Here is a 25,914-nt window from a genome sequence, read left to right on the forward strand (position 1 = left end):
ATAAATCATAAGTCCTGTCCCTCCCCCCGCCCCCCAATATCAGGTGCAACTATTTGAGTATCCACACTTAATACTAAAATATTACAGCATTTACCACTTACACTTTTAAAATATAAAGCATTATCTATCTTCATTACAACTCTTTGAGGCCAGTATTAACATCTCCATTTACAGAAAGAGAATGGGGGGCAGAGGGGTCACTTGACTTGACCAAGGCCACAGAGCAAGTCAGTAGTAGAGCCAGGACTAGAAATCTCGACACAGTCCCCAGTTCATTCCTCTAGATCACACTGTCACCCCCAGACTCCACCTCTCCAGAGAGGCTTTAAATATTTAAAACCTGAAAGTAAAATCAGGTGAAAATGAATTTCAGTTTACAGAGCAGGCAGGCACAAGCAAATGAGATCTCTTATTTCCTTCCACTTTGAAGTTTGACTTTTCATTCTGAAAAATCCAGTTGTTGGGTATCAGTACTGGAGGAAAAAAACAAAATCACCTTCCCCCACCCCCAACATAGATTCCATTCAAAAATCTGGAAAAGCATAATTTTGAACTCCAAGGACAGCATGTAGAAGAGATGCTCATTATCTTATTTATTTTTAACTCATGGAACCCAAGAGAAGCCGCAGAGCCTCTGGGGAAAATGGAGAGACAAGGACTGGAGGCAGGGGGTAGAAGTGACACACCTGAAAAGAGCCTGCAAAATCTGTGGTGGGTTTCAAACGCCTTTGAGGAAAAGTGGAAAGAGTCTGCAGCAGTAGTTTCCCTACCTTGCACCTCTAAGGAAGAGGGGACTTTGACTGGCAATGGAGGCTAGGAGTAGGGAAGCTAAGAAGACCAATATGAGTGATTTTGACTGAAGTGTTTAAAACAGTATTTAAGAGCAGACTCTGACATACTAACAAGTGGCAGGGGCCTATCAGATCTCACAAGCGAGACTACCAAGAAACGCCTTCCAGGGGTGCTCCAGGAAGGGATGTTAGCGATTCCACTGGTGATGCTTTACCCAAAGTAAGTACATTCCCAGAAAGGTGATCAGCAGCACAATGCTGCTGGAGTGTTACCTTCTGAGCCCTGAAACCACAACCACTATCCCAGCGCACTTTGTACATGAATGGAGTGCTATCATTGGCCAACTGATCAAACTGATCTCATGGAATTAATATTTAAGTTCTCCCTGAAGTTTCACCTAGATATAGCATTATTCTTCACTTTTTAATTTAAGAGTTCATAGTAACACTAATATGTTTTACCAGAGGTAGTTGCATTTCATCAATAGCTGATTACATTCCCAAGTCTACAAAGCATCTGGGGCTTTTTTGGAATAAGGTGTATTGCCATATTTTATATATATATGCATGCAAATTAGAACTTATTTTACATTGTATCTAAGCTGTTTTTGAACTGTAAAGTCAAATTACCCCTTCAAAATTTACTGTTATGGCTGCATCCATTTTTGCAATTCCTATCACAATAGTAGTTGCTCCATGCTGCTATCCTGGGTGTCCTCACACAAAGGGAAAAGGCTATGAAAGCAGCAGTGCTGCTGCCATCAATCTAGCTGATAGGCTCCATTTTCTTTTCCCCCCAGCTCCACCTTTCATCTCCTTATTTATCTCTCTCCAAGTAGAGTTCACAACTGCCTCACCTTCCATCTATACACTTTAAAAGGTTTTGTTTTTTTTTAAACTGGGGGGGGGACTTTAAAATACTGTCCCTGGCAGGATAGGACTGTACAACAAATGCAGCATTAGTAGAGCTCCTTCTGCACATGCAGAAGCAGTGGCCGCCTCCCTTCTCAGGATCTCTATCTGGAGATCAGGGAAGAGGGAGACCAGGAATGCAGGTGCAAGTCAGATAGGATCAGTTCTATTTCTTCTAGAGATCACCCTCTGTATGCACAGACTATGTCAGCAGCTGGAAGCAGCTGATGTCACAGGTAAGAACTGAGAAAATGCATATGGACAATGCAAACTGATAGTCGCTTTTACAATGTTAATGTGAAATAGTGATAGTACCTAGTGTTCCTTCAGCAGAGGTAAGCAGTGGCCCATGATGCTTATCAGCTCTAGACTTCTTTTCAGAAGATTCTGAGGTCTACATAACAAAAAATATATATATGTTTGTTATATATATATACACACACACACACACACACACCCCAAATGATTAAAGGAACAGGGTAATAGTCACTGTAACAATGTTGTACCTATAGCTTAGAACTATTCTGTTATTTATTCACATTAACGTGGCAGTTTACTTTCAAGTCAGTGAGCTTTATTTTCTATTAAAATCATTATATATATTAAGCAGTCTTACTGATTCTGAGTAATTCCCTCATACTCTTCCTAAGGAAGAACAACTTCAGAACTGCATAATCTCTGCTCTGGGTCAGAAAAATATCCACTCTCCCTGCCCAAAGCACTGACATAACATTTTACCAGGGGAGGGGGGTAGAGATAGGCAACAATTTCACCCTAATTCCAAAGTGGGAGAGCAGGCTGAAGGATGGAAAATACTATCCTTAACATATTCAAAGGGGCAGGGAAAGAAGCACGCAGCTGTACTGACTCTGCTCTTATAAAATCTCACAAACCAAGCACCAGTGGGCCTGGCCAGTACTTGGATAGGAGATTCCAGGGAAAAAAACAAGTGCACGAAGATGCGGAGTTGGCTATTCAGTAGATAGCATTCCTTCAATCTCAGCCAGAATTGAACAAACATCCCGGTGAGGTATCAGAGGTAAAGGTACTGCAAATGCCATTTTGAATGAGACATAAAACTGAAATATCAACTGAAATCCGCCGTGAACTGTTGTTGAGTGTGGCTGTGAACTTTTAAACAGCTGCTGTATTGCATCCCAGGAACAGATGGAATTATTTTTTGATACTATAAATATAGTTTGGAGATGCTTGAGCTCTTTCCAGATGATAGGTACTGACCAGGATAAGTGTAAGATACCATCATGTGCAGAGAGAATTACACTTTGGAATGAAAACTACTTCTTGTGCAGTCTTGTTTTCCAGTTCTGCTTAACTTGTCAACTCAACAATATGCTGTTGACACAACTTTTGTGTGGTGTTCCAAGAGAAGGAGGACAACTGACAATATAAGCAAATATGAGGAGAAGAGATGGAGCACATGAATATTTCGACTGATGGAAATTTTGGGAGAGGACTACAAGCCACATTAAAGCCTCAAGGATTTGTTGTATGTTTGCTATAAACAGTAGGTTTGTTCTTTTTGAAATTGTGCATAAAAAGCTAAATTAGGGGGAAAGCCTTATGATCATCAGCTTGCATCTCTAGCCTACACCACAGGTAAACCAGGATTTTACCTCAAGCATGGAAGTGCTCTGAAATCCATCTCCACATTTAAGCCATGCTCTGGAAATGGAAGAAGTAGCCACTGCTGTCCCAGCATTTGCTTTTCTCAACCCTGGAGGTGTCTCATCTGGAAAAGATGTACATTCAGCATCCCAAGCTCGTTTCCTCTACAAAGAAAATTGTAAACCCATTAAACTATTGATCGTTCATATTTATTTTTATTTTAAATACAATAAAGTCTAGTTAATCTGGATCACCACTTTGGTTTGAATACTTACCAAAGAATTGTAATTTCTGCTTTTCAATAAATTGGAGAGGGTTCAGAAAAGAACCAGGAGAATGATTAAAGGAGTAGAAAATATGCTTTAAGTGCGATAGACTCAAGGAGCTCAACCTGTTTAGCTTAACAAAGAAAAGGTTAAGGGGTAACTCAATCAGTCTGTAAGTAACTACATGAACAAATATTTGATAATGGGCTTCTCAGTCTATCAGACAAAGGTATATCAAGATCCAATGGACAGAATTTGAAGTTAGACAAATTCAGACTGAAATAAGACAGTAAGGGTAATTAAACATTGGAACAATTTACCAAAGGTCATGGTGGATTCTCCATCACTGGCCATTTGACCTTTTAATTAAAAAAAGAAAAAAGAGAGTGCACGATATGCTCTAGTTCAAAAGGAACTATATTGGGGAAGTTCTATGGCCTGCATTATACAGGTCAGGCTAGATTTTCACAATGGTCCTTTCTGGCCTTGGAATCTATTAATCTCTGAGATGGGAAACTGAAGTCCCTGAACACTTGCAATCATTATAGATCCAAAAACACATATCAAGAATAAGAGATTTAACCACAATGTCCAAAGGAAATTTCATCACCAGTAACTACATTATATTCTGTCAGTCTAAACAGTACCTGTCATTTCAGCTAGATTTTACAGGCTACTTCCCTCAGATCCCACTGAGGAATACACTAAGAAACTGCACCATCTACTCAGGACACTCCCTACACTAACACCGGAACAAATCAACATACCCTTAGAACCCCGACCAGGGTTATTCTATCTACTACCCAAGATCCACAAACCCGGAAATCCTGGACGCCCCATCATCTCTGGCATTGGAACTCTCACTGAAGGACTGTCTGGATATGTGGACTCTCTACTCAGACCCTATGTTACCAGCACTCCCAGCTATCTCCGTGACACCACTGATTTCCTGAGGAAACTACAATGCATTGGTGACCTTCCAGAAAACACCATCCTAGCCACCATGGATGTAGAGGCTCTCTACACAAACATCCCACACACTGATGGAATACAAGCTGTCAGGAACAGTATCCCTGATGATGCCACAGCACAACTGGTTGCTGAGCTCTGTGCCTTTATCCTCACACACAACTATTTCAAATTTAATGACAATATATATCTCCAGATCAGTGGCACCGCTATGGGCACCCGCATGGCCCCACAATATGCCAATATTTTTATGGCTGACCTGGAACAACGCTTCCTCAGCTCCCGTCCACTCACGCCCCTTCTCTACCTACGCTACATTGATGACATCTTCATCATCTGGACCCGTGGGAAGGAGACTCTGGAAAAATTCCACCATGATTTCAACAGCTTCCACCCCTCCATCAACCTCAGCCTGGACCTATCTACACGGGAGGTCCACTTCCTAGACACCACGGTGCAAATAAGTGGTGGTCACATTAACACCACCCTATACCGAAAACCTACCGACCGCTATGCCTACCTTCATGCCTCCAGCTTCCATCCCGGGCACACCACAAGATCCATTGTCTACAGCCAAGCACTGAGGTACAACCGTATCTGCTCTAACCCCGCAGACAGAGACCAACACCTAGAAAATCTCCACCAAGCATTCTCAAGACTACAGTACCCACACGAGGAAATAACGAAACAGATCAACAGAGCCAGATGTGTACCCAGAAGCCTCCTACTGCAAGACAAACCCAAGAAAGAAACCAACAGGACTCCACTGGCCATCACATACAGTCCCCAGCTCAAACCCCTCCAACGCATCATCAGGGATCTACAACCCATCCTGGACAATGATCCCACACTTTCACAGGCCTTGGGTGGCAGGCCAGTCCTCGCCCACAGACAACCTGCCAACCTGAAGCATATTCTCACCAGCAACTGCACACCGCACCATAGTAACTCTAGCTCAGGAACCAACCCATGCAACAAACCTCGATGCCAACTCTGCCCACATATCTACACCAGCAACACCATCACAGGACCTAACCAGATCAGCCACACCATCACCGGTTCATTCACCTGCACGTCCACCAATGTAATATATGCCATCATATGCCAGCAATGCCCCTCTGCTATGTACATCGGCCAAACTGGACAGTCTCTAAGGAAAAGGATAAATGGACACAAATCAGACATTAGGAATGGCAATATACAAAAACCTGTAGGAGAACACTTCAACCTCCCTGACCACACAATAGCAGATTTTAAGGTGGCCATCTTACAGCAAAAAAACTTTAGGACCAGACTTCAAAGAGAAACTGCTGAGCTCCAGTTCATCTGCAAATTTAACACCATCAGCTCAGGACTAAACAAAGACTGTGAATGGCTTGCCAATTACAGAACCAGTTTCTCCTTCCTTGGTTTTCACACCTCAGCTGCTGGAACAGGGCCTCATCCTCCCTGATTGATCTAACCTCGTTATCTCTAGCTTGCTTCTTGCTTGCTTATATATACACACACTTGCCCCTGAAATTTCCACTGCTTGCATCCGAAGAAGTGGGTATTCACCCACGAAAGCTCATGCTGCAAAACGTCTGTTAGTCTATAAGGTGCCACAGGATTCTTTGCTGCTTCTACAGAACCAGACTAACACGGCTACCCCTCTGATACCCTTCAGCTAGATAGTCATTCCTGTTTAAAATAAGCAGAAAATGTTAAGGGCAATGCATTTAATGACTAAGTAATTCCCTCCACTACAGGAACTGAGTGAAATTCTGTATTATGCAGGACAGACTAGATTATCACAGTGATGCCTTCCACTTTTAAAAATAATGGTTAATCTACATAAACATTTCTCAGACTGTCGTACACATACCACTGGTAGCACATAGACCACAATCAATTGATGTTATGAAGGTTGTATGCCCATTACTGTTCAATGTTAGATATGGTACAGCAGGTATTAGAGTTTGAGAATTGCTGGTATAAGTAGCATATATTGGCACATCCAATGTCTTTAGAATTTCACAGCAGTTTACAAGTTATACTTATATTTAAGTTACTCATATTCCTATGAATCATTAAGAATTACTCAGATTATCTCTGAATTGGTACATGTGTTGCCAGTCAGCATCCTACTGTAGAGTTAAACACAGATATAAAACATTCTTTATTTCAAAACTACAGGAAAAATGTTATAAATCCTACAGCAGGGGTTCCCAAACTTGGTTCACGGCTTGTTCAGGGTAAGCCTCTGGCGGGCTGTGAAACGCTTTGTTTACCAGAGCGTCCGCAGGTACAGCTGCCTCGCAGCTCCCGGTGGCCGCAGTTCGCCGTTCCTGGCGAATGGGAGCTGTGGGAAGCGGTGGCCCAGCCCGCACCGCTTCCCGGTGCTCCCATTGTCCGGGAATGGCGAACTGTGGCTACTGGGAGTTGCGAGCGTCCCTACCTGTGGATGCTCAGATAAACAAAGCGTTTCACAGCCCGCTAGGGGCTTACCCTGAACAAGCTGTGAACCAAGTTTGGGAACCCTTGTCCTACAGTATATACCAGGGTGGCCAAACTGTGGCTCGCGAGCCACATGTGACTCTTTTGCCATTAAAGTGCAGCTCATGGTGACCCCCTGCCCCACCCCTCCATTCTCCATCTATCAGACTGGGGGATGGGGGGTGGAAGCTCGGGACGTCTGCCTTGCAGCGGGGTAGTGCAGTAGGGGCTTCTGCCCAGCAGGGCGCACCTTGGCAGGGCTCGGGGCTTCAACAGGAGCGGGGATGAAGCCCCAACCCCCAGCTCCCAACTGATATGCCCTAGCTCTCAAACGTCTGAAGATTGTCGTATGTGGCTCGGAGGGCCAGTAAGTTTGGCCACCCCTAGTATATAGTATACCGGAAAGGTCATTAGAAGTATATATGCAGCCTTTGACGTGTATTTATCTAGCTAGTTCTCATGGCGCCCATAATCATGTATTTAAATGCTTTCCAAAATTCTGAAGTGAACAAAATATCTCTCTCTCTCTTCCCTACAGCCAACAGGGCTTGGATTTATTTATTTATTTGTTGTTGTTTTTTTGGTAATTGCTGTATTGTGGAAAGATTACATGAAACAAGTGGGCTTTGCAATTTTTCCTGATGGCAGCAAAGCTCATGATCATCCTGACACTTTCTAGGAGTGAGTTCCAGATTTGCTACCCATAAGGTTCTCTCCTGAAGTTGCTATTTACACAGAAAGGAAGCTGTCACAGAAGATCATTATCATTTAAGTGAAAATGTACCCACGGGTAATTCTATGGAAGGTTTTGAAGATGTGAAGCAAAAAACTTTCCATTGTGTCCTGATTCTAAACAGGGAGCCATCACAGAGTGCAGAGCACTAAAGCTTACACACTGAGCAAACACACAGACCACTCTGTTCTAAGCCAGAAACTCACATCAAGATGACATGAATCTTTTATATCAGAGCTCAGTCAATCGTGATATGCTCCTGCTCCTCCCTCTCCAGGTTCTCACATGTGAAATCCCACAGCGATCAATCCTCCTGCTCAGTATCTTTATGGAGCCAGCAGGAATGGCACAGGGTCTAAGCCTTCAACCCACACTTAGGACTACCCACATTAGTAAGGATAACATCAGGCCCATAAAATGCTACACTGTTTACTTTGGGCCTGCTTTCATCAACTTAAAGGCAAAACTCTCATTTACTTCAAAGACAGAAGGACAAGACCCTTCATCACTTCACCACCTTGTGGAAGGGAAAAAGGGTCCTCCACACTTACATCACAGCCCTGTTGATTCTCTTCATTTTACACATCCAAACCTCAATACGCATTGATTCTTTCATCCAAGAACTGGACAGCCAGTCACTATCACTCCTTTAATCAGATAGAGTAGCTGCTTTTGAGTTACAAAAGCCACTTTCATTTGCTTCCTAGAACACCTAGCTCAAGATGACAGAGACCAGTAACTGAAACCACATAGCAATGCTGAGCACCACCAGTAGCCTGATCTGAGGATTTCACTTTTAATGCAACTAGAAAGCAACATGGCACTTCAGGCACAACACTACGGACTCCTCTACACACAGAAGTTGTACCAGTTTATCTTAAATCATTTTAGTAAAACTGGTGTAGCTTTGTTTGCGGACTGTCTCATGTTGATTTAAAAACTAGTTATATTGGTTTAGTTTGTGCCATTACCATTAGATATCACCATTCATAAGCCCTGCCAAATGCAAATTTTATGCAGCATCACAATATTGGTGTTGGCCAGTAAATAGCAAGAAATCATATCCTTGCAACAATATTTTTTAAAAGATAAAGTAATTTTTATATTTTTTTATTACCAAATAGAAATTATCATCTTCAGCAACAGAAATTTTAGATTAACTGCATTTTGATTTCCCATGTGCTGTAAGACTGTCTGTACTAGTGAATCTTACAAATGCATCCCTAGTCGTGTGAACCTTGGTGTAAAGGAGGCAGGTACCAGCAGTTTCCAGCATTTTACCATGATGGTGAAAAACAGAATCAGCCCCTGCACCCTTGTCAACACTAAGGCTTCCACAAGTGAAAATGTTTGTAAGATTTCCTAATGTAGACATGGTTTAAGAGGGATGCAGTTCTGCTTTTCTCAGTCTTATGCTCCTTAGAATAAGTTTATCTAATTGTTACTTTCAATGTTAAAAACAATCTTTTACAGTTAACAAGAAAGATTAGTTATTTTCACAACCCTTTAAACATGTATATGAATATATTGGTATAAAATATTATTGGGAAAAAGAAAGTTTGATTTTTGTAATCCTGATGGCTTCTGGTAATTAGAGAGATAAAAAGGTAATCATGGGAAATCAAAATGCAGTTAATCTAAAATTTCTGTTGCTGAAGAGGAAAATTTCTATTTTTTAATTAAATTCTGTCTCCATGCCATCCTCTCAGCAGGAACATTGCAATTTACTCAAGAGTTTACAATCAATTGTTTTTCTGATGCCAGATTAAAAACAAAAGCCAAGAAAGGTTTTGTAAAACAGCATTCTTAATCCATTTTTATAACTGAATTTAATGTGCTTTTTATAAAACTAGAGAAAGAGGTATACTGCTTGCTATGAAATTTCTTGGTCACATTGTCCTTGAATTTCTAATTATCATGGCACACAGAACCCTTACGCTTTCATCTGATATGTAGCATGGGGGGAGAAAATAAAAATACAATGGAGCAGGGAAGCTGTAAGAGCAGAAGAACAGGTGGTTGGTACTTCATGGTTGAGTAGGGAGCAGCATGCTAGAATGAGACTATGTAGTGTAACTGCTACTTTATAAAGCATACTCTCCTCTCCCCAGAGAGGCAGTTAAGGTGTATGCAGAGGCCACGTCTACACTAGGAAGAAAAGATGTGTTTTAAAACATACGCTAAAATAGAGAAGGCAAGTTGTAGTTTTAACATGCCAGTTGAGAGAAATCTTAGGGTGCGTCTACACTCCAATAAAAGATCGGAGACACAGCCATAGCTGTCCTGGGTCAGCTGATTCGAGCTGGGGCTGCAGGGCTATAAAACTGCAGTGCAGACATTTGGGTCCGGGACCAGGCTCTGAGACCTCTTGCAGGATCTCAGAGTCCAGGCCCAAATCTCTACACTGCAATTTTATAGCCCTGCAGCCTGAGCCCCACCCGAGTCCAAGTCAGCTGACCCAGGCCAGCCATGGGTCCTTTATTGTGGTGTAGTCATACTGCCCTCTATAGTAGGGCTGACCCTCAACAGCTATCGTAGATTAAGATTCATATTGCCCTGTCTACACTAGGGTCTTAACACGTCTTGCTATAAGTTAGTACAACTTGTAATTGTTTTAGCTTTGCAGCCCCTGGAACGATCACTAAAGTAAAGAGATCTAGCTCCTACGCCCTCAGAACTCTGCCCAAGGGGGGTGGGGGTGTGTGTGGGTGTGGGTGTGGGTGTGGGTGTGGGTGTGTAATATAAAAGAAAGGCTACAGCACTGGGAAAATTTTAATGGTTTTGTTTCTTTCCTTCCCACCCCAGTCTGATTCATATTTTAAGACAGGTGAAAACAAATGAGAATTAAAATAGTAGTTTAAGAGTCCAGTTTCTCCCTGTTTTCACCTCATTCTAAATATTTGTAACAAAGTTAATCCTGAGGACACATTGCTCCCAAAAGAAATACAGCAGCAATAGTGAATTCTCTTATTCTTTAGTCACAAAATTGCAATAAAATTAGTTATTTTCTCTCTGGCATGAAAATTCGACACATCAATAACATCTTGAGTAATTTGTGAATGTTATGCATAAAGAAACAGAACATCTGGCATGAAAAGTTGCTGAATTAAAAAGTTGCTGAATTAAAAAGTTGCTGAATTAAAAAGATTCATAATGTGTTCCTCATAAAATCAAATTGTATTACAGCTCAAAAAATTATGTTAAAAAAAATTAGTACAATGAACAGGACTTCTGAAGACAAAAGTTGGCCTCTGAATACATACATTAAAAAAACAGAGACAGTGCTTATGTTTGATGGCTTTCTTTGATGGAAAATATTTGCTGCCTTCCATTCAGAAAGGCGTTCGATTCTGTCTCTGGGATTGTTCCTTCTATTGAAGTCAAAGGTCGTACTGACATTTATTTAAGTGGAATCATATTTGGTTCCCCTGTGTAACCGACTTGGAAGCTAATCCTGCAGCCATCATCCTATGATCATTTCCAGTGAGGTAAATGGTCAGCCAGCCTATATGAGCAAGAACTGAAAATTCAACAAGTACATAATGACTAAACTACAGCCAAGTCAGACTGTAATCAGGATCAAGCATGAGGCAGAATGGTTGAATAACCCTTAATATAGAACTCCAGTGCTGCTAGTGTCAAAAACAAGAACCCAATTCTGCAAACTTTTACTTGTGCCAAGTAAATTGTTAGCAAACAATCCCGCTGAAGTTAGCTGCATAAGGTTTACTCAGGCCTTGTCTACACTAGCAAGTTTTGTCGACAAAATCTGCCTTTTGGTGATAAAACAGCAAGAGGGACACACTACAATGGGACTTTTGTCACAAAAAAACACCCAGTTTTGGCAACAAAAATCTCCCACCCCTAGGAGAGACTTTTGTCTTTTCCCCTCCCTTTATAAGCGATCAAGAGCCAGTGTAGACACTGCTGATTGTTTTGTTGACAGAACTGGCTTATGCCAGTATCTCACAATGCCTGCCCTGATTGCTCTGCTCAGTGTTTTGATCTCTGCTACCCTGCAGGCATGCACCCCTCCCCTTTCAAAGCTCGGGGAAGTATGTGTGTGTTTGAACAAACAAAGAGCAACTAATTGGAATACTCCTGTTCTGTGCTGCACTAGGAACACAGCAGCAGGCAGAATGCTGCGGCAGGGGGAGGGGGACAGACTGCTGTGCTGCTTTGCCATTCCTCAGCATGGAGAGCTCACAGAGCTACTCATGATGCTGCTCTCGGCAGCTGAGGGGGCTGTGGGAGAACTCAGAGAGAAGCCCAAGATGTGCAGCAATCAGCTCTTCCTTCCCACAACACTGCACTGTGGGGTACATACTCATGGAAAAATGCTCACCCTGTCGATGATGGTGTCCACAATGTGGACATGATCTGTGGACAGAGGGAGCAAGTGTGGCCACCCTTTGGCGATTTTTGTTTTGTCGACTTTTGGGTGTTGACGTAAGTTTTGTTGACAAAACTTGGTAGTGTAGACAAGCCCTCACAGACAGCCTAATTCTCCCACCTATATTCACTCTGAGTAGTACTTAACTCTGTGAACTGTCCCACTAAAAAAGTAAGAGAATGACATTTTCAGTTCTAGTTCCCATAGACTGACCTTGACTGTGAATAGAAGCAATCAGTCACAGAAGAAAGGATGACAAGTTCACCAAAATGCGTGCTCACAGTTTCAAAAGAGTTTACATTGGGTGCTAAGCTCTGTTGAAAACATTATCCCCAGCTATGAGCGTTGAGCACTTGAAAGTCTGCCTCTGAGCTCTTCCAAAAATGCAGCCATCAGGGCCTGATCTTGCAACTCATTATTCTGTTATCAACTGTGACAGCAAGAGTTATCAAAGGGACTACTCAGGAAGGAAGAGTAGCAGTCAGATCCTGAGAGCCACATTTTTGAAAGAGTGCAGAAGCAGACTTTCAAGTGCTCAGCACCCATAGCTTGGGACTGGATATTAAGCTTTATTGAAAACCTATGTGCTGAACTCTATTGAAACTGTGGCTCGTTGTTTTGGTGTCTGATTGGTAGTTAAGCGCTTTTGAAAATTCTAGCAGCAGTTTTGCATGCTGAGCTTTTCTGACATAAGTTATGGCCAGTGATGAGCTGCCAAAATCTTAACAACCGGTTCCCTATAAAAAGTTCTGATTTAAGGGAGGGGGGAGGGGCCGGGACAGGGGAAGACATACCTGTGGGGCCGGGGGCCCCTGCAGGGCCAGGGGCATATTGTCCCATTTCCCGCCCCCCCCCGGGCAACCCTAGAGCTTGCAGCCCCCTCCCGGCTTACCTTTCCGGCAGCTCAAAGCAGCAGAACGATTCAGGAGCTCAGCTGAGCTGCCCAGCTGGTGCCAACAGCTGGCCCCGCTGCAGCTGGGGGGAAGCAGGGAAGGGCCGGGGGAGCCTCAGCCTCCCCAGCTGGGAATCCTGGGAGCAACAGGATGGTCCAGCCCATGGACCAGAGTTCTTTGCCCACCCCCTAGCCCTTTAACAACCGGTTCTCCACAGAGGTCTAATTTTAGCAACCGGTTCTTGGGAACCTGCTCCAGCTCACCACTGGTTATGGCCTACAAAAAGTGTTACAAGACTGCAGCCATGCAAGGCTAGCCTCTCACTTCTCTAGAAAGGATAGCATACAGCTTCCTGTGGCTATTCAAATAAATACTAGTGAGCTAAGGGTATGGCTACACTTGCAGATGTACAGCGCTGTGAGTTAAACCCACCTTCGCACAGCTGAGTAGGGAAAGCACTGCAATCTGTCCACACTGACAGCTGCCAGCGCATTGTCATGGCCGCATATGCAGCTGCATTGGGAGTGGTGCATTATGGGCAGCTATCCAAGCATTCAAGTGGCTGCAATGTGCTTTTGAAATGGGGGGTGGGTGGAGTGTGAGAGGGAGCGTGGGGGGGAGAGAAAGTGGGTTTTTGGAGTGCTGAGAGAGTGTGTCAGCATGCTGTCTTGTAAGTTCAGACCCCCCTACCTCCCGCACCTCTCTCTCACTCAATGAAAGCAAACAGCTGCTGGTTTTTTTTTCCTCATAGACCAGATAAGCAGTCACTTGCCGAAATTGACCCCAACCACCACCACCCCATCTCTCTCTCGTCAAGCAAACATTAGCTGTCGGTACTCCAAACAGAGCCCACCCCACCTGCCTCTCACTCATTCAAAGCAAATAGAACAGGAGTACTTGTGGCACCTTAGAGACTAACAAATTTATTTCAGCATAAGCTTTCGTGGGCTACAGCTCACTTCTTCGGATGCATAGAATGGAACACACAGTCAGGAGATAAATAGTAGCTGTGTTTGATTTTTTGATAAGCAGCCCCCGAAAGGGAGCTTTGAAAGGGCACTTCCTCCTCCGGAGTTCACAACAAAACAAGAGAGGATGCTTCAGTTAAAAGGATTATGGGGAGTTTCTGGAGATCAAACAGTGCTTAATAATGTTACTCCCCGTTTACACTGGAGCAGCAGCAGCATCTCAGCCAATACGCAACAGCTGTTATTCCTCTCGAGGAGGTGGAATACCAGCAGCGCTGTAGCCGCAGAGACACAGCGCTGTACGTGCCTTGCCAGTGTGGACGGGGAGTGAGGTACAGCGCTCTGGGAGGCTTTATTGCACTGTAACTCGCAAGTGTAGCCAAGGCCTAAGTCACTGCACAACCAAGAGGGAATACCGTCAAATTTCAATTTAGCCAATTTTTTTTTAAAGAAGTAATGATAAGTACTACACTTGCTCCTGCCCCCACCTGAGTCCCTGTTCTACCAGTTTGTGGTTTTACAATCACATTTTTCTTAAAAAATACTTCTCTTGCCATGTTGCTACATGAAAGGGGGCGGGGGAACCCAAACTTTTTGATTCTCAACAGTTCCTATCCGCATTTGTACAGTGGCCAACATAAGGCCCCAATCCTGATCAAGATCTATGGGCACTGGGCTGGCAATTTCTCAGGGAAAACTAGTTTAGCACAGAACACTGTAGATACTGTCTTAAACCTGGTTTAAACCAGGAAACTGGGAAAAATAATTGCATCAGTGTCCAAAATGTTCAGCAAGCATAGAATACATTTTTTCAAACTTTCAATACATCCATTCAAGACTGAAGAACGGAGTCAGTTTATCCACCACATGAAAGTTGGCTTCTGCTACAGAATGCTGCATGGCCAAATGGACCTGGACAGGTAGTCTGCAACTCTGCATGCTTCTGATTGCTTAATGCTTTAAGCCTACAAAGCTGCATTACTGTCATTTTCATATATTCAATTTTTTTTCATTTGTTTATAGAATATTGAAAACTGAAATATGAGTCATGACATGTATAACTTACATGAAAAAATACTCAACCAAAACATATACAGACATCCTGATGTTCGGTATTATAATTAAATATATTAGTTTTATGCCTACTGGGTTTTACTCTTTCTTTGTACAACCCTAAATTAATCTAGAAGTCTTATGTAGCTAATTTGAATGTTTAATTCAAACTAAGCGTAATGTGGTGCGCATTAATTAAACAATTTTTAAAATAGAAAATGCTGTAAACTCATACCAATTAGTTTTCTCATGATTTTACCTAGAAAACTCACCTCTGGTAAATGCCATGCCAGGGATGGCATGGTAATATTATATATGTTAAATAACAAACAAACAAACCAATGACACTTAATATACTGCAACTGCTGTCAAATGCACTAAGTAAACTAACCAGAGGCAAAAAGCAAAAGATAACTGTGAGGGGAGGAAAACTTATCTTAGGTGTTGTTTGTAACACTAGTAAGTTTAAATATATATCAGAGAACTGTGATTTAAAGTTGTTTGTGTCACTTTAAAGTTTGTACCAGAATGAACAAGCTCATAGGGGGAGTGAACCATAGATTAATGGGGTCTTTCAATTTTTACCAGGCTGTCCAAAAAACAGAACTAACATCTTGGGAGCCTGAAGATTTAGAATCAATATTTTTGAAGACTATGGTTTTTAAATCCTTTGAAGAGATCCAAATTGCATAAGAAATTCAATAGAGACAATTTTTTGTTTCCCCAGGTTCATAATCTTATTTTGACCACTGAAACCAAGGACTTCTGCCAAATGTAAATTAGACTCCTCAGATGAAGCCATTTCTCAACACATGCTTAAGGCCTGACACTGTTTACTCATACAGGCAGCCCCAATGAAATCAATGGGTCACTTGCATAGGTAAAGACTAATTATGCAATCAAGAGTTGGCAGGACTGGGCACTTATACCCTGACTCCGCAGTGTACAATGAAAGGACAGCCTGCTGCAATTGCAGAGACCCAGTGGAGCTTGCCATGGTTTCAGTAGTCTGCACACTCATTTTACAATGCAGAATTGGGGTTTAAGATTGCAGCACCAAGAATTCTACAACCACATCTTCATGTCTGTAAAGCACCTAGAACAATGAAGCTCTTTAAATGCTAAATATTATTATTAAATACCAGTGCTACTTGGGATTTCAGGACAAAAGTGCTCTCATCTCACCAACAACAAAGTTGTGATGATCATCATCAGATCAGAGCATTTGGATTACACTAATCTGTTTCAAGATAAATATCCTACCGCATGCCCAAAAAGCCATGATTCCACAGACACAAAAAAGTTATGCCCTGCAAGAAACCATCATCGTTAAACGGAGAAGTGGAAGTGGCAATAAGACCAAAAAAAAAAAAAAAGAGTATTTATACAGAATGGAAAAAAAGAAGTAAATGGCAATAAATACAAATTAAAAAAAATGTAGGTAACAGAGAAGGGAAGGAATAAATGAATAAATGAAATATCAATGGCCAATAGAGTTAAAGATAATAAGAAGGCATTTTTAAAACATATTAGAAATAAAAAAAAATCCTAGGTTAAGTATAGATCCATTGCTAAATACAGATAATAAAACTGTAAACAGTGAAGTAGAAAAAGGCAGAAATATTAGCTATTTCTGTTCTGAATTTGGAATGAAGCAAGAGGATGTAACCATCTCATTCGATGTGGTGGATGGAATAGAAAGTTTATAATCTGTAACAAAGGAAGATATGAGACAGTATCGCTAAAATTAAACGTTTTCAAATCAACAGGCCCTGATAGTTCCTTTAAGACTCTTGAGTGGACGTTATCTGAGGAGCTCTCTGAACTAAAAATTAACATTAGTAACAAATCTTGGAAAATGGGAGAACTTCCAGAGGATTGGAGGATTGTCAACATAGTTCCAATATTTAAAAAGGGTAAAAGGGATGACCCAGGGAACTATAGACAGATTAGCCTGATGTCAATCCCAGATAAAATAATGGGATGGTTAATTCAGGACTCTATCAACAGAGAATTAGAGGCTAAAATATAATTAATGCTAACCAACATGACCCCATGAAGGGTACACCTTATCACATAAAACTGTTGTGGTTTTGATAGGATTACAGATCTATTTGATAAAGATAACTGATGATACAGTATACTTGCATTTCTCCAAGGCATTTCACTCCATACCATATGACATTCATTAAAAACTTGCATTATATGGAATTAACAGAGTACACATTAGATGGATTAAAACTGGCTGACAGATCTCAAAATGTAGCTGTTAGTAGCGAGATGTTAATTAATAGGGCTGTTTCTAGTACGGTTCTTCAGGGATTGACTCTTGGTCCAATGACATTTAACAATTGTATCAATTATCTAGAGGATATAAAATCTAACTAAGGCTATGTTTTAGTCACAAGTATTTTTAGTAAAAGTCATGGACAGGTCACGGTCAATAAACAAAAATTCACGGCCCGTGACCTGTCCATGACTTTTACTAAAAATACCCCTGACTAAAATGGGGGGGGGGTTTGGAGGGGCACCACAGGTGCTGGGGAGGGGGGCATAGGTGCTTGGGGGGAGGTGCTGTGGGTGCTGGGGAGGGGGCAGGGTGCTCGGCGGGAGAAGGGCAAGTCACAGCCTGGGGGCGGGGGCACAGCAGGTGCTGGGCCGGGGTCCCTACCCAGCTCCTGGGAAGCGGCGACTGCAGCTCCCTAGCTCCAGTTGCTGATTCCACTCTGCCCCAAGCCCCGGTTCCGCAGCTCCAATTAGCTCTAGGGGAGCTGAGGGAGGGGACCCCCCCTCAAGGTAAGCACCACCCCACACCCAAGCCCTGACCCTCCCACACCCAAACTCCTGCTGCTGGGGGGCAAAGGGGCCCCTGAGACTGCCCCAGCAGCAGACGGTGCACCTGGCCCGGGGGCTGCCTGAGCTGCTCAGGCGGCTCCTGGGCCAGCAGCACAGGGCTGCTGCAGTGACAAACACAGAGCCTTAACTATAATCAAATCTCATGCTTCATCTGGTCACCTGCAGGGGGCATAAAGGATTTTTTTCACCCAATGCACAATTGTCCAGATATAAATAGGTTGCTTTGTTTGTCTCCATCTCCTCCCGGCCCTCCCACCCTCCTCTGAAGCATGAGAGATTGTCCACAGCTGGAGAGAGGACACCAGAAGGGGTGGACCAGTACTCTGAAGTTGTACAGAGAGTAGTCAGCAGTTAATTCACACCCATGAGCAACGTAGTTATACCAGTGTAAGTTTACAGTGTAGACCTGGTCTAACCAAAGTATTTGGTCTTAATATTAAGATATATGGGGAAAATGTAATGGCTTGAGATATACAGGAGCTCAGACTAGATGATTTAACAGTCTTTGCTGGCTTTAAACCCTATGAAACTATGAGTTTGGAACAATTACAGTTTTAGATTGTACACAGGATATCCAGGCCACTGTTTTATAAACAAATTTAATTAAATTATCTTAAATGTTAAGTGCCTAAATCTTTTCTCTCTCCCTCCCCATCTTTAACCGGGAATAGTTCTATTCAAATAGAAGTCCTTCCCAAATTCATAGCAGCAATGTCTGTATTAAGGACCAAATACTTGATAAAATCTAGATACAAAGTTCTGGTGGATTGTAAGGTCTGAAGCCCTTTTCTGCAGTAAGCAGCAGCAGCCATAAGCTAAGAAGGAGAGTCACATCCTCACATTCCATCTAAATTGCATCAAAACAATGTAATATCTGTCTGTTCAGAAGACACTCCCATCCTAATAGCACCCACCATCACCAGATAAAGAAACAGATCTTAAGATGGTTAAGAAAACTTTGTTTGATTGTATTCTGTCTGACAAGAAACCACTTATCAACAGTTGTGATTATGCAGTCTATACTCCTATTGTTTTGCCTTTATGATCCCTACTTCTCTATTTTTTATCTGTACGGTCTCTGATTCTTTCATTGTTTCTGTCTGTTGCATAACTAATTTTGCAAGATTTAATTCAACTAAGGTGTAGAGGAATGATGAGTTAAAGAATTGTTTTGTAGTGGGCTAGGATTGGTGAAAAATACAATCTTGTAGTATTTTAGTTTAAAATGATTGGTTAAGGTATAGCTAAGAAGGACACAAGTTTTAACTATATAAACTTGGATCCAAAAGGAAGTTATTTGAAACCTAACTCCAGGACACAGCCCAAGATCAAAGATGCCAGACCTCAACACCCTGGCAATCATACTGTGCAGAAGCTGGTGCCCTGGATGATCTAATCTTGACTGGCCACCAAGAAAAGTTTGTCTGCCTTATTGGGAGCGGTGAGCATCGTATGCGTAGCGAGCGTATTCTGTTTTGGTAACAGTTAATAGAGGTTATGGATATTACTGTGTAAGGCTCTTTCACTGCTAAAAAGGACCTATAAACCTGCAGATTACACCCTGAGCCCTAGGAACTGGGTACGGGCAAGTGCCTTTTGCCCTGAGCTCTAGGTACTAGGAAAAGGTAGGGGTGCCTAAATTAGTTAACCAGGTTATGCCTTGATCCCATGAAAGGGTAAAGGTAGGGTGCCCTAGAGTGTGCAGGTCACAACTTAAGATCACCAGAATACCTTCAGAGTTAAAAGAGACCTTTGATGTTGGGGGGTGGGAAGGGAAGACGGGAGGGAAGCAAAACAAAAACTCTAGTATGGAAGTTAATCTGCACACCTTTATTTTCCCCTTGGTGCCCAAAACACACACACAAGCACACAATACAGTGCATGAGGATAAAAATAGAATACTGATGGGTTTCTGAAAAGGAATTAACTTACCAAAACTACCAACTATTAATAAAAAAATTGTTTTTCCTCAAACTCAACTGCAAGGTTCCATCTTAAGCCCTTCCCAGAATAGTCAACATTTTGTTTTCCAGATGAATGAAACTATTGCCCTTGCTCTTGGAACAGCCTCCCTGTTACTGTGTGCCATCCACCCTTCCTTAGATGTTTATTTAAAATCTATTTCATTCCATCACTGATCAATTATGGTCTGACCTCCTGCATATAGAACTTCCCTGAATTAATTCCTGTTTGAACAAGAGCGTCTCCTTCAGAAAAACATCCAATCTTAATTTAAAAGTTTCTAGTGATGGAGAATCTACCATCTTACGTCTAGTGAGAATTTGCCTAGCTTCAACTTCCAGCCTTTGAATTGTGTTATACCTTCCTCTGCTAGGTTGAAGAGATCATTAGTAAGGCTATGTTTATGTCACAGAGGTCACGGAATCCATGACTTCCAGAGACCTCCCTGAGATTCTCTGCTTCAGCCCCATGGGCTGCGGGACTCTGGAACTGGCAGCCAGCGGGGCCCTGGCAGGGTTCCAGTGACAGGCGACCCCCCCTGCAATGTTTCAGCAACAGGTAACAGACTCCTAAGGTGTCTCTCCTCAGGGTTCCATCAACAGGAGACAGCCTCACATGGAAGGAGGGTAGAGGGCCACCTCGGGTGAGCAGCTGGGGGTGTCCCTTTTCATCTTTGGGAAATATGATCACCCTGCAGTTCCCAGCTGCTGTGGGTGGAGGGTAAACCAGCCCCACAGCTCCCAGCCACCACGGTGGTGGGGGAAACCATGGAACCAAACATCACAGACGGGTCACAGCTTCCATGAATTTTTGTTTATTGCCCATGACCTGTCTGTAACTTTTACTAAAAATAACCATGACAAAATCTTAGCCTTAACCATTATTACATTTCTGTTCCCATGTACCTTCCTAAAGACTGATCAAGTCACCCCTTAACTATCTCTTTATTCAGCAGACTGTAAACAGCATGTTCACTGTAAGACACATTTTCCAATTCTTTAATCATTCTCATAGCTCGTCTCTGAACCCTTTCCAATTTACTGTAGTCAATTACTTCATTTTATCATTCATTTATTGTGAATGTCATGTCATGTTATCTATAATCATTGTATGCTAAATAGATTTAGATTGTAGAAGTATAAGATTGATTAGTAGTTAGATACCTAATACACTTATCACGTCTAAGTAAGTAGAGCTGAAATGCAAGGCCTACAGGCTGAGGCCCTGTAAGATTTTGGCTTAGCAATACTAGGCCATAGGCTTAAGAAATGCTTGACAGAAGTAAGCGACCAAAGAATGACCCTATGCCACAAAATTATGGGAACAGATGTATTAATGGGTGGTATTTCAAAAAATTAGCCACAAGATTTATTTTAGATCACAAAATGCCCTAGAGGCACATTTTTTCTAACATGTGCCTTAGCAGCAGGATACAGGTTGTCTGTCAATTCTAATAAGTATAAAAGGAACTATACACAACCTATGAAAAATAGCATACCTCAATATTCTTGGAGAACACAATACAAATAAGGAAAAAGAAGGTGGACACCTTCATGCACATGCACCAAGTGTTTGGTGTAGTCAGAATCACAAGATAAAAGAGGGCTTCCAAACTGGGTAAAATGAGTTCCCTGTGGGGAAAAAAACTAGCAGGAACCATCCCTCTACTGATCAATTGGCAAGGCAGTCATCAGACCTTAAGAATATCACTAAGGAGGTAAGTATAACTATATTTGTAACTTCTGTATAGGACTTAATAGGATTTCTGTATGCTTGGGTAATCATAACCTTATCGTAACTTTAATAAAATTAATAAAACAGACTAGACCCGGTACTTATAAATGTATGTGTGGTCACTATCCTTGGTCTTTATGTGTTCCTAGAGGCTCTAAATCTGAAGGAAGTAGCAGAGGTGACTTTCACTCTGTTGAGCTTGATACTGTAGCCACCAGAGTTGAACCTATGATGGTGTAATATAGCATTACTAAATTCACTTTAAATAAAATTTAAGGGTACATTACCAACTTCCTACTTTGTTGACACCAGAACTGGACACAACATCCAAACAGAAATCACACCAATGCCAATACAGAGAAAATATACCCTTTCTAGGACTACTCAATATTATCCTATTAATATATCCAAGAATTGCATTAGCCCTCTTGGCCACAACCAGAGAGAGGCTGGAAATGTGAAGAACTATATTAAAATTTCAGAAGAGACACCTATAGCTGGGGAGTTCTTTTGCAAGGTTTTAGCTTCTTGATGAATGATATTCTGTCCTGTAAGAATTAAACTTTTATTGGAATCCACAGGAAAAAAAAAAGAAAAGAAAATCGGGTGGTTAGTGAGCACTGCAGTTTTCTAGAACTAAACATGGGAACAGTCAGCTTCCACACAAAGGGCCAGGGAAATGTTACAAGACTTATTTATTATGATGGGGAAAAGCATTAACCTGGACTCCCATGCGGGGGGGTGAGGGGTGGGGACTGTCTGCTATTTGGAAGTGATCATTAAGTACCTCTGAAAGGAACATATAGTACAGCGGTTCTCAAACTGTGGGTCACAACCCCAAACTGGGTCACAACCAGATTTTAATGGGGTCACCAGGCCTGACTTAGACTTGCTGGGGCTCGGGGCTGAAGCCTCACATTACAGGCACCTGGCTGGGACTGCAGCCCTTGGGCTTTGGCTTTGATCCCTTCCCCACCCAGGGCACTGGGGCTTGAGCTTTGGCTCCCCCACCCAGGGCAGTGGGAGTTAGCTAGACTCAGGCTTCGGTCCCCACTCCTGTGGTCTTGTAGTAATTTTTGTTGCCAGAAGGGGGTCACGGTGCAATGAAGTTTGAGAACCCCTGATATAGCAGAACCATCGTTTTCAGGCAAAATGCTGTTATACTTTGGCTATGGTTCTCAAACTGGGGGTCAGGAGGTATTACATGGTGGGGGTCATGAGCTGTCACCCTCCACCCCAAACCCCACTTTGCCTCCAGCATTTATAATGGTGTTAAAGTATTTTTAATTTATAAGAGGTGAGTAGCACTCAGAGACTTGTTATGTGAAAGGGGTCACCAGTAAAAAAGTTTGACAGCCACTGGGCTATGCCAATGACATTAGCAGCATATTGGGATAGCTGGTCAGTTGTTTTCCAATTCTGCAAACACTTCTGCATGTGTTTAACTTTCGGCCCAGACACAATTTGAAGATGAAGTTAAAGTTAAGCATGTGCACATTTGTACAAGTAAGGTGTCGGTCAGTGGTCATGCCATGCTCAGAATGGCTCCAAGCTCTCTTGTAAAACCACTCTACAAGTTATCAGAGGTTAAACAGTAAGCATGGGCACTGCAAATGGCGAAGAGATGCCCACAACAGCCAGGGTTCTTCATTTTTGCCCACCATCCCTCTCTAAAGACAAATATGCTGCAGTCCCCACACCAGCTAACACAGTAATGGCCAGCTCTTGCACTTTGAAATCTACAGAAGAAAAGCAGTAGGCATTACAAAGGACATCAGCATCTTTATCCCCATGTTATAAACGGGGAAACTGACAGGAGCGCATGCCCTGTGTGTAAGAAGTTCAAATAGCAAACACTGCTTTCTCTTCTCTGCCTCTGGAGGGGGTCCACGCTGAGCTGCCCATGCAATTTAGCTGCCCCTGTAGCTTTAATATTTGTATTTCACCAGCCCCTTACACCCTGTGCACCGAGACGCCCTCATGTACCTAGGGGCCCCCTATACATCAAACCACTAACGGTACCGAACGAGGCCCACTGTGCTAGGCGCTGTACAAACGGAAGCTAACATAGCCCTGGCGCCAGACCACTGCGGGACTGACTCCAGTCCTCCCCCGGACCCCAGCACGGAGACCCCGCGCCCGCGCCGCACAGCTCGCGCTCCCACGCCGGCCGGTAGTACCTTCCTACCGGGCATATCTCCCCCGGCCCCTTACGCCGCAACAGCCGCTCCCTTGCCACGTGACAGGGAAGCCCCGGAAGGGGGCGCGGGGAGCCCGAACTCCAGTCCCCGGGCTGAAGGCGGGGCCTGCGCCCTTCCTACCACGCCCCCTGCTTTCCAGTTTGGCGCCGCGACACAGCGGCTTCTGATTGGATAGCCGTGCCGGGATGCGTGTGACGTAACAGAGGAGGCACTCGTTCGTTTTCCGTTTACCCGTCAGCTGCGGAGACCGAGCGACCGAAGAGCGGTCGTGCCTTTTACGCCCTTACTGAGTGTGCGCATGCGCAGTTTGCGCACGGTGCGCGGTTGTTGGCGTAGGGGACGATGGCGGGCCGATGGCGGAAGCTTCCGTTGCCTGCAGTGGGAAGCGGCTGGGAGCCTGTGGACCCGAAGGAGCGCGCGCCTCCCTCAAGGGAAGCCCGGGGGCGCCAGCAGCCGCTCCGCGGGCCGGCGCTGCTCTCGGGGAGGGGCGGCCCAGAGCCTGCACCAGCGGTGCTGTGGCAGAGGCGAAGGACACCCCGGGGGGGGGGGCGGCACATCGCGCAGGGACCGTGCCCGTACCGCCCCCTACAGGCCCCTGCACCGCGGGAGCGGGTAGAAACCCCCCCCCCCCCGGCGCCGGGCCGCACATTTTCTTACAGGGTTAACTAATCTGTTTGGCACCGGATTTGCAGCTCATGCCTAACCCACGGCTGGGGCGGTGAGCCTGACACCGGTCACAGGATCGCTTGGCTGAGTTTTACGGGAGATCTGTTTTCAAAACCAGGTTTTTGCAAAAGGAAGTGATTATATGATCGTGAGGGAATGTACCGGTGTCCACACCCTACAGGCTATTGTAATTTTTGTACAAGGCATCTCTTGGGAGGGATCATTTAAAAGCTCATACCTTGCAGATCAATAGAATCATAGATTATTAGGGTTGGAAGGGACCTCAGGAGATCATCTATTCCGACCCCCTGCTCAAAGCACAGCAACATGCATATAGTGGTGTTATAGGTGAAGCTATAAACATAGGCTGAGATCAAGATAAAAATATGTTTTTCAGAGATGAAGGGAGAATAGCAAGATCAGGTCCTCAGAAACCAAGGGCATGCTGATGGCTACTACCTAGTAAGTGGCTCTTCTTTCCCAGGAAAGGAGGCAGTGGCAAAAAAGTATACATCTTAATAAAGAAACAGCATGGATTCCATACAGACTCCCTGGCACCTTGCTCTCATTTGGCAATGCTTCTCAGAGGGCTATAAAAATAAGGGACAGACTCTCCAAGAAACCCCTCTCTCAACCCACTCTGAAACCTGTACCTGAAGGGACAAAGGAAACAACCATTGGACTGGGAGAGGGGTCCTGACCTAAGAAGCTTGGTCAGTAAGACTGCTGAAAACATGCAATGAGAAAACTTTGTTAACATAGTTAAGTTAGGCACCTGTTATGTTTTATCTTTATTTTTCTTTTAACCATTTCTGGTTTTATGCCTCTCTGCTTGTATTTAGCAACAAAGAGTCCTGGGGCACCTTATAGGTGTATAGGTGTATTGGAGCATAAGCTTTCATGGGTGAATACCTACTTCATTTGTTGAAGTGGGTATTCACCCACAAAAGCTTATGATCCAATACACCTGTTAGTCTATAAGGTGCCATAGGACTCTGTTGCTTTTCAGAGATCCAGACTAACATGGCTACCCCTCTGATACTTGTATTTACTTAAACTGAATCTTTGTAGTTAGTAAACTTGTTTTATCTAATCCAGTGTGTTTAAATTGAAGTGTCTGGGAAACTCCATGTGGGGTGGCAAGTTGTATGTATATTCTTCCTTTTAAAGGACTGACAGACATTATATAACTTGTATTGTCCAGGAGAGGCCTAGGCACTACAGTAGCTGCTCATTAGTCTGGCTTGTAGCCTGGTATGTCACAGTTGTATTGAACTTTGATCAGGTTTGTTGCCATCCATTTCCTAGTGCAGAAGTGTCCATGTAACATCACACCAACCATTGTTTTAAGAACTAATGTGTTGACAGTAGAAAGGTCATGTAGAACAAATTATCTGTCTCTTTGGAGTGATCCCA

The 25,914-nt window shown here is 43.3% G+C and overlaps 1 protein-coding gene across 2 annotated transcripts in view; it reads right to left on the bottom strand.

The window, feature by feature from the left end:
* Positions 1–24,071, bottom strand: part of SPIDR (scaffold protein involved in DNA repair) — a 330,087-nt gene extending 306,016 nt beyond the window's left edge. Inside the window, exons 1-3 of one of the 2 annotated variants that reach the window (XM_045004445.1) lie at positions 23,812–24,071; positions 3,338–3,493; positions 2,019–2,097 (exon numbers count right to left, since the gene is read on the bottom strand). In XM_045004445.1, the coding sequence (XP_044860380.1) occupies positions 2,019–2,097; positions 3,338–3,493; positions 23,812–23,826 (250 nt within the window). In that variant the 5' untranslated portion in view covers positions 23,827–24,071. The remainder of the gene's footprint in view (positions 1–2,018; positions 2,098–3,337; positions 3,494–23,811) is intronic. The other variant, XM_045004444.1, reaches the window with a different exon arrangement.
* Between the last annotated feature and the right edge of the window lie 1,843 nt (positions 24,072–25,914).

The sequence above is a fragment of the Mauremys mutica genome, chromosome 2 (genome assembly GCF_020497125.1).
Source record: "Mauremys mutica isolate MM-2020 ecotype Southern chromosome 2, ASM2049712v1, whole genome shotgun sequence".
In the NCBI taxonomy this organism is placed as follows: domain Eukaryota; kingdom Metazoa; phylum Chordata; order Testudines; family Geoemydidae; genus Mauremys; species Mauremys mutica.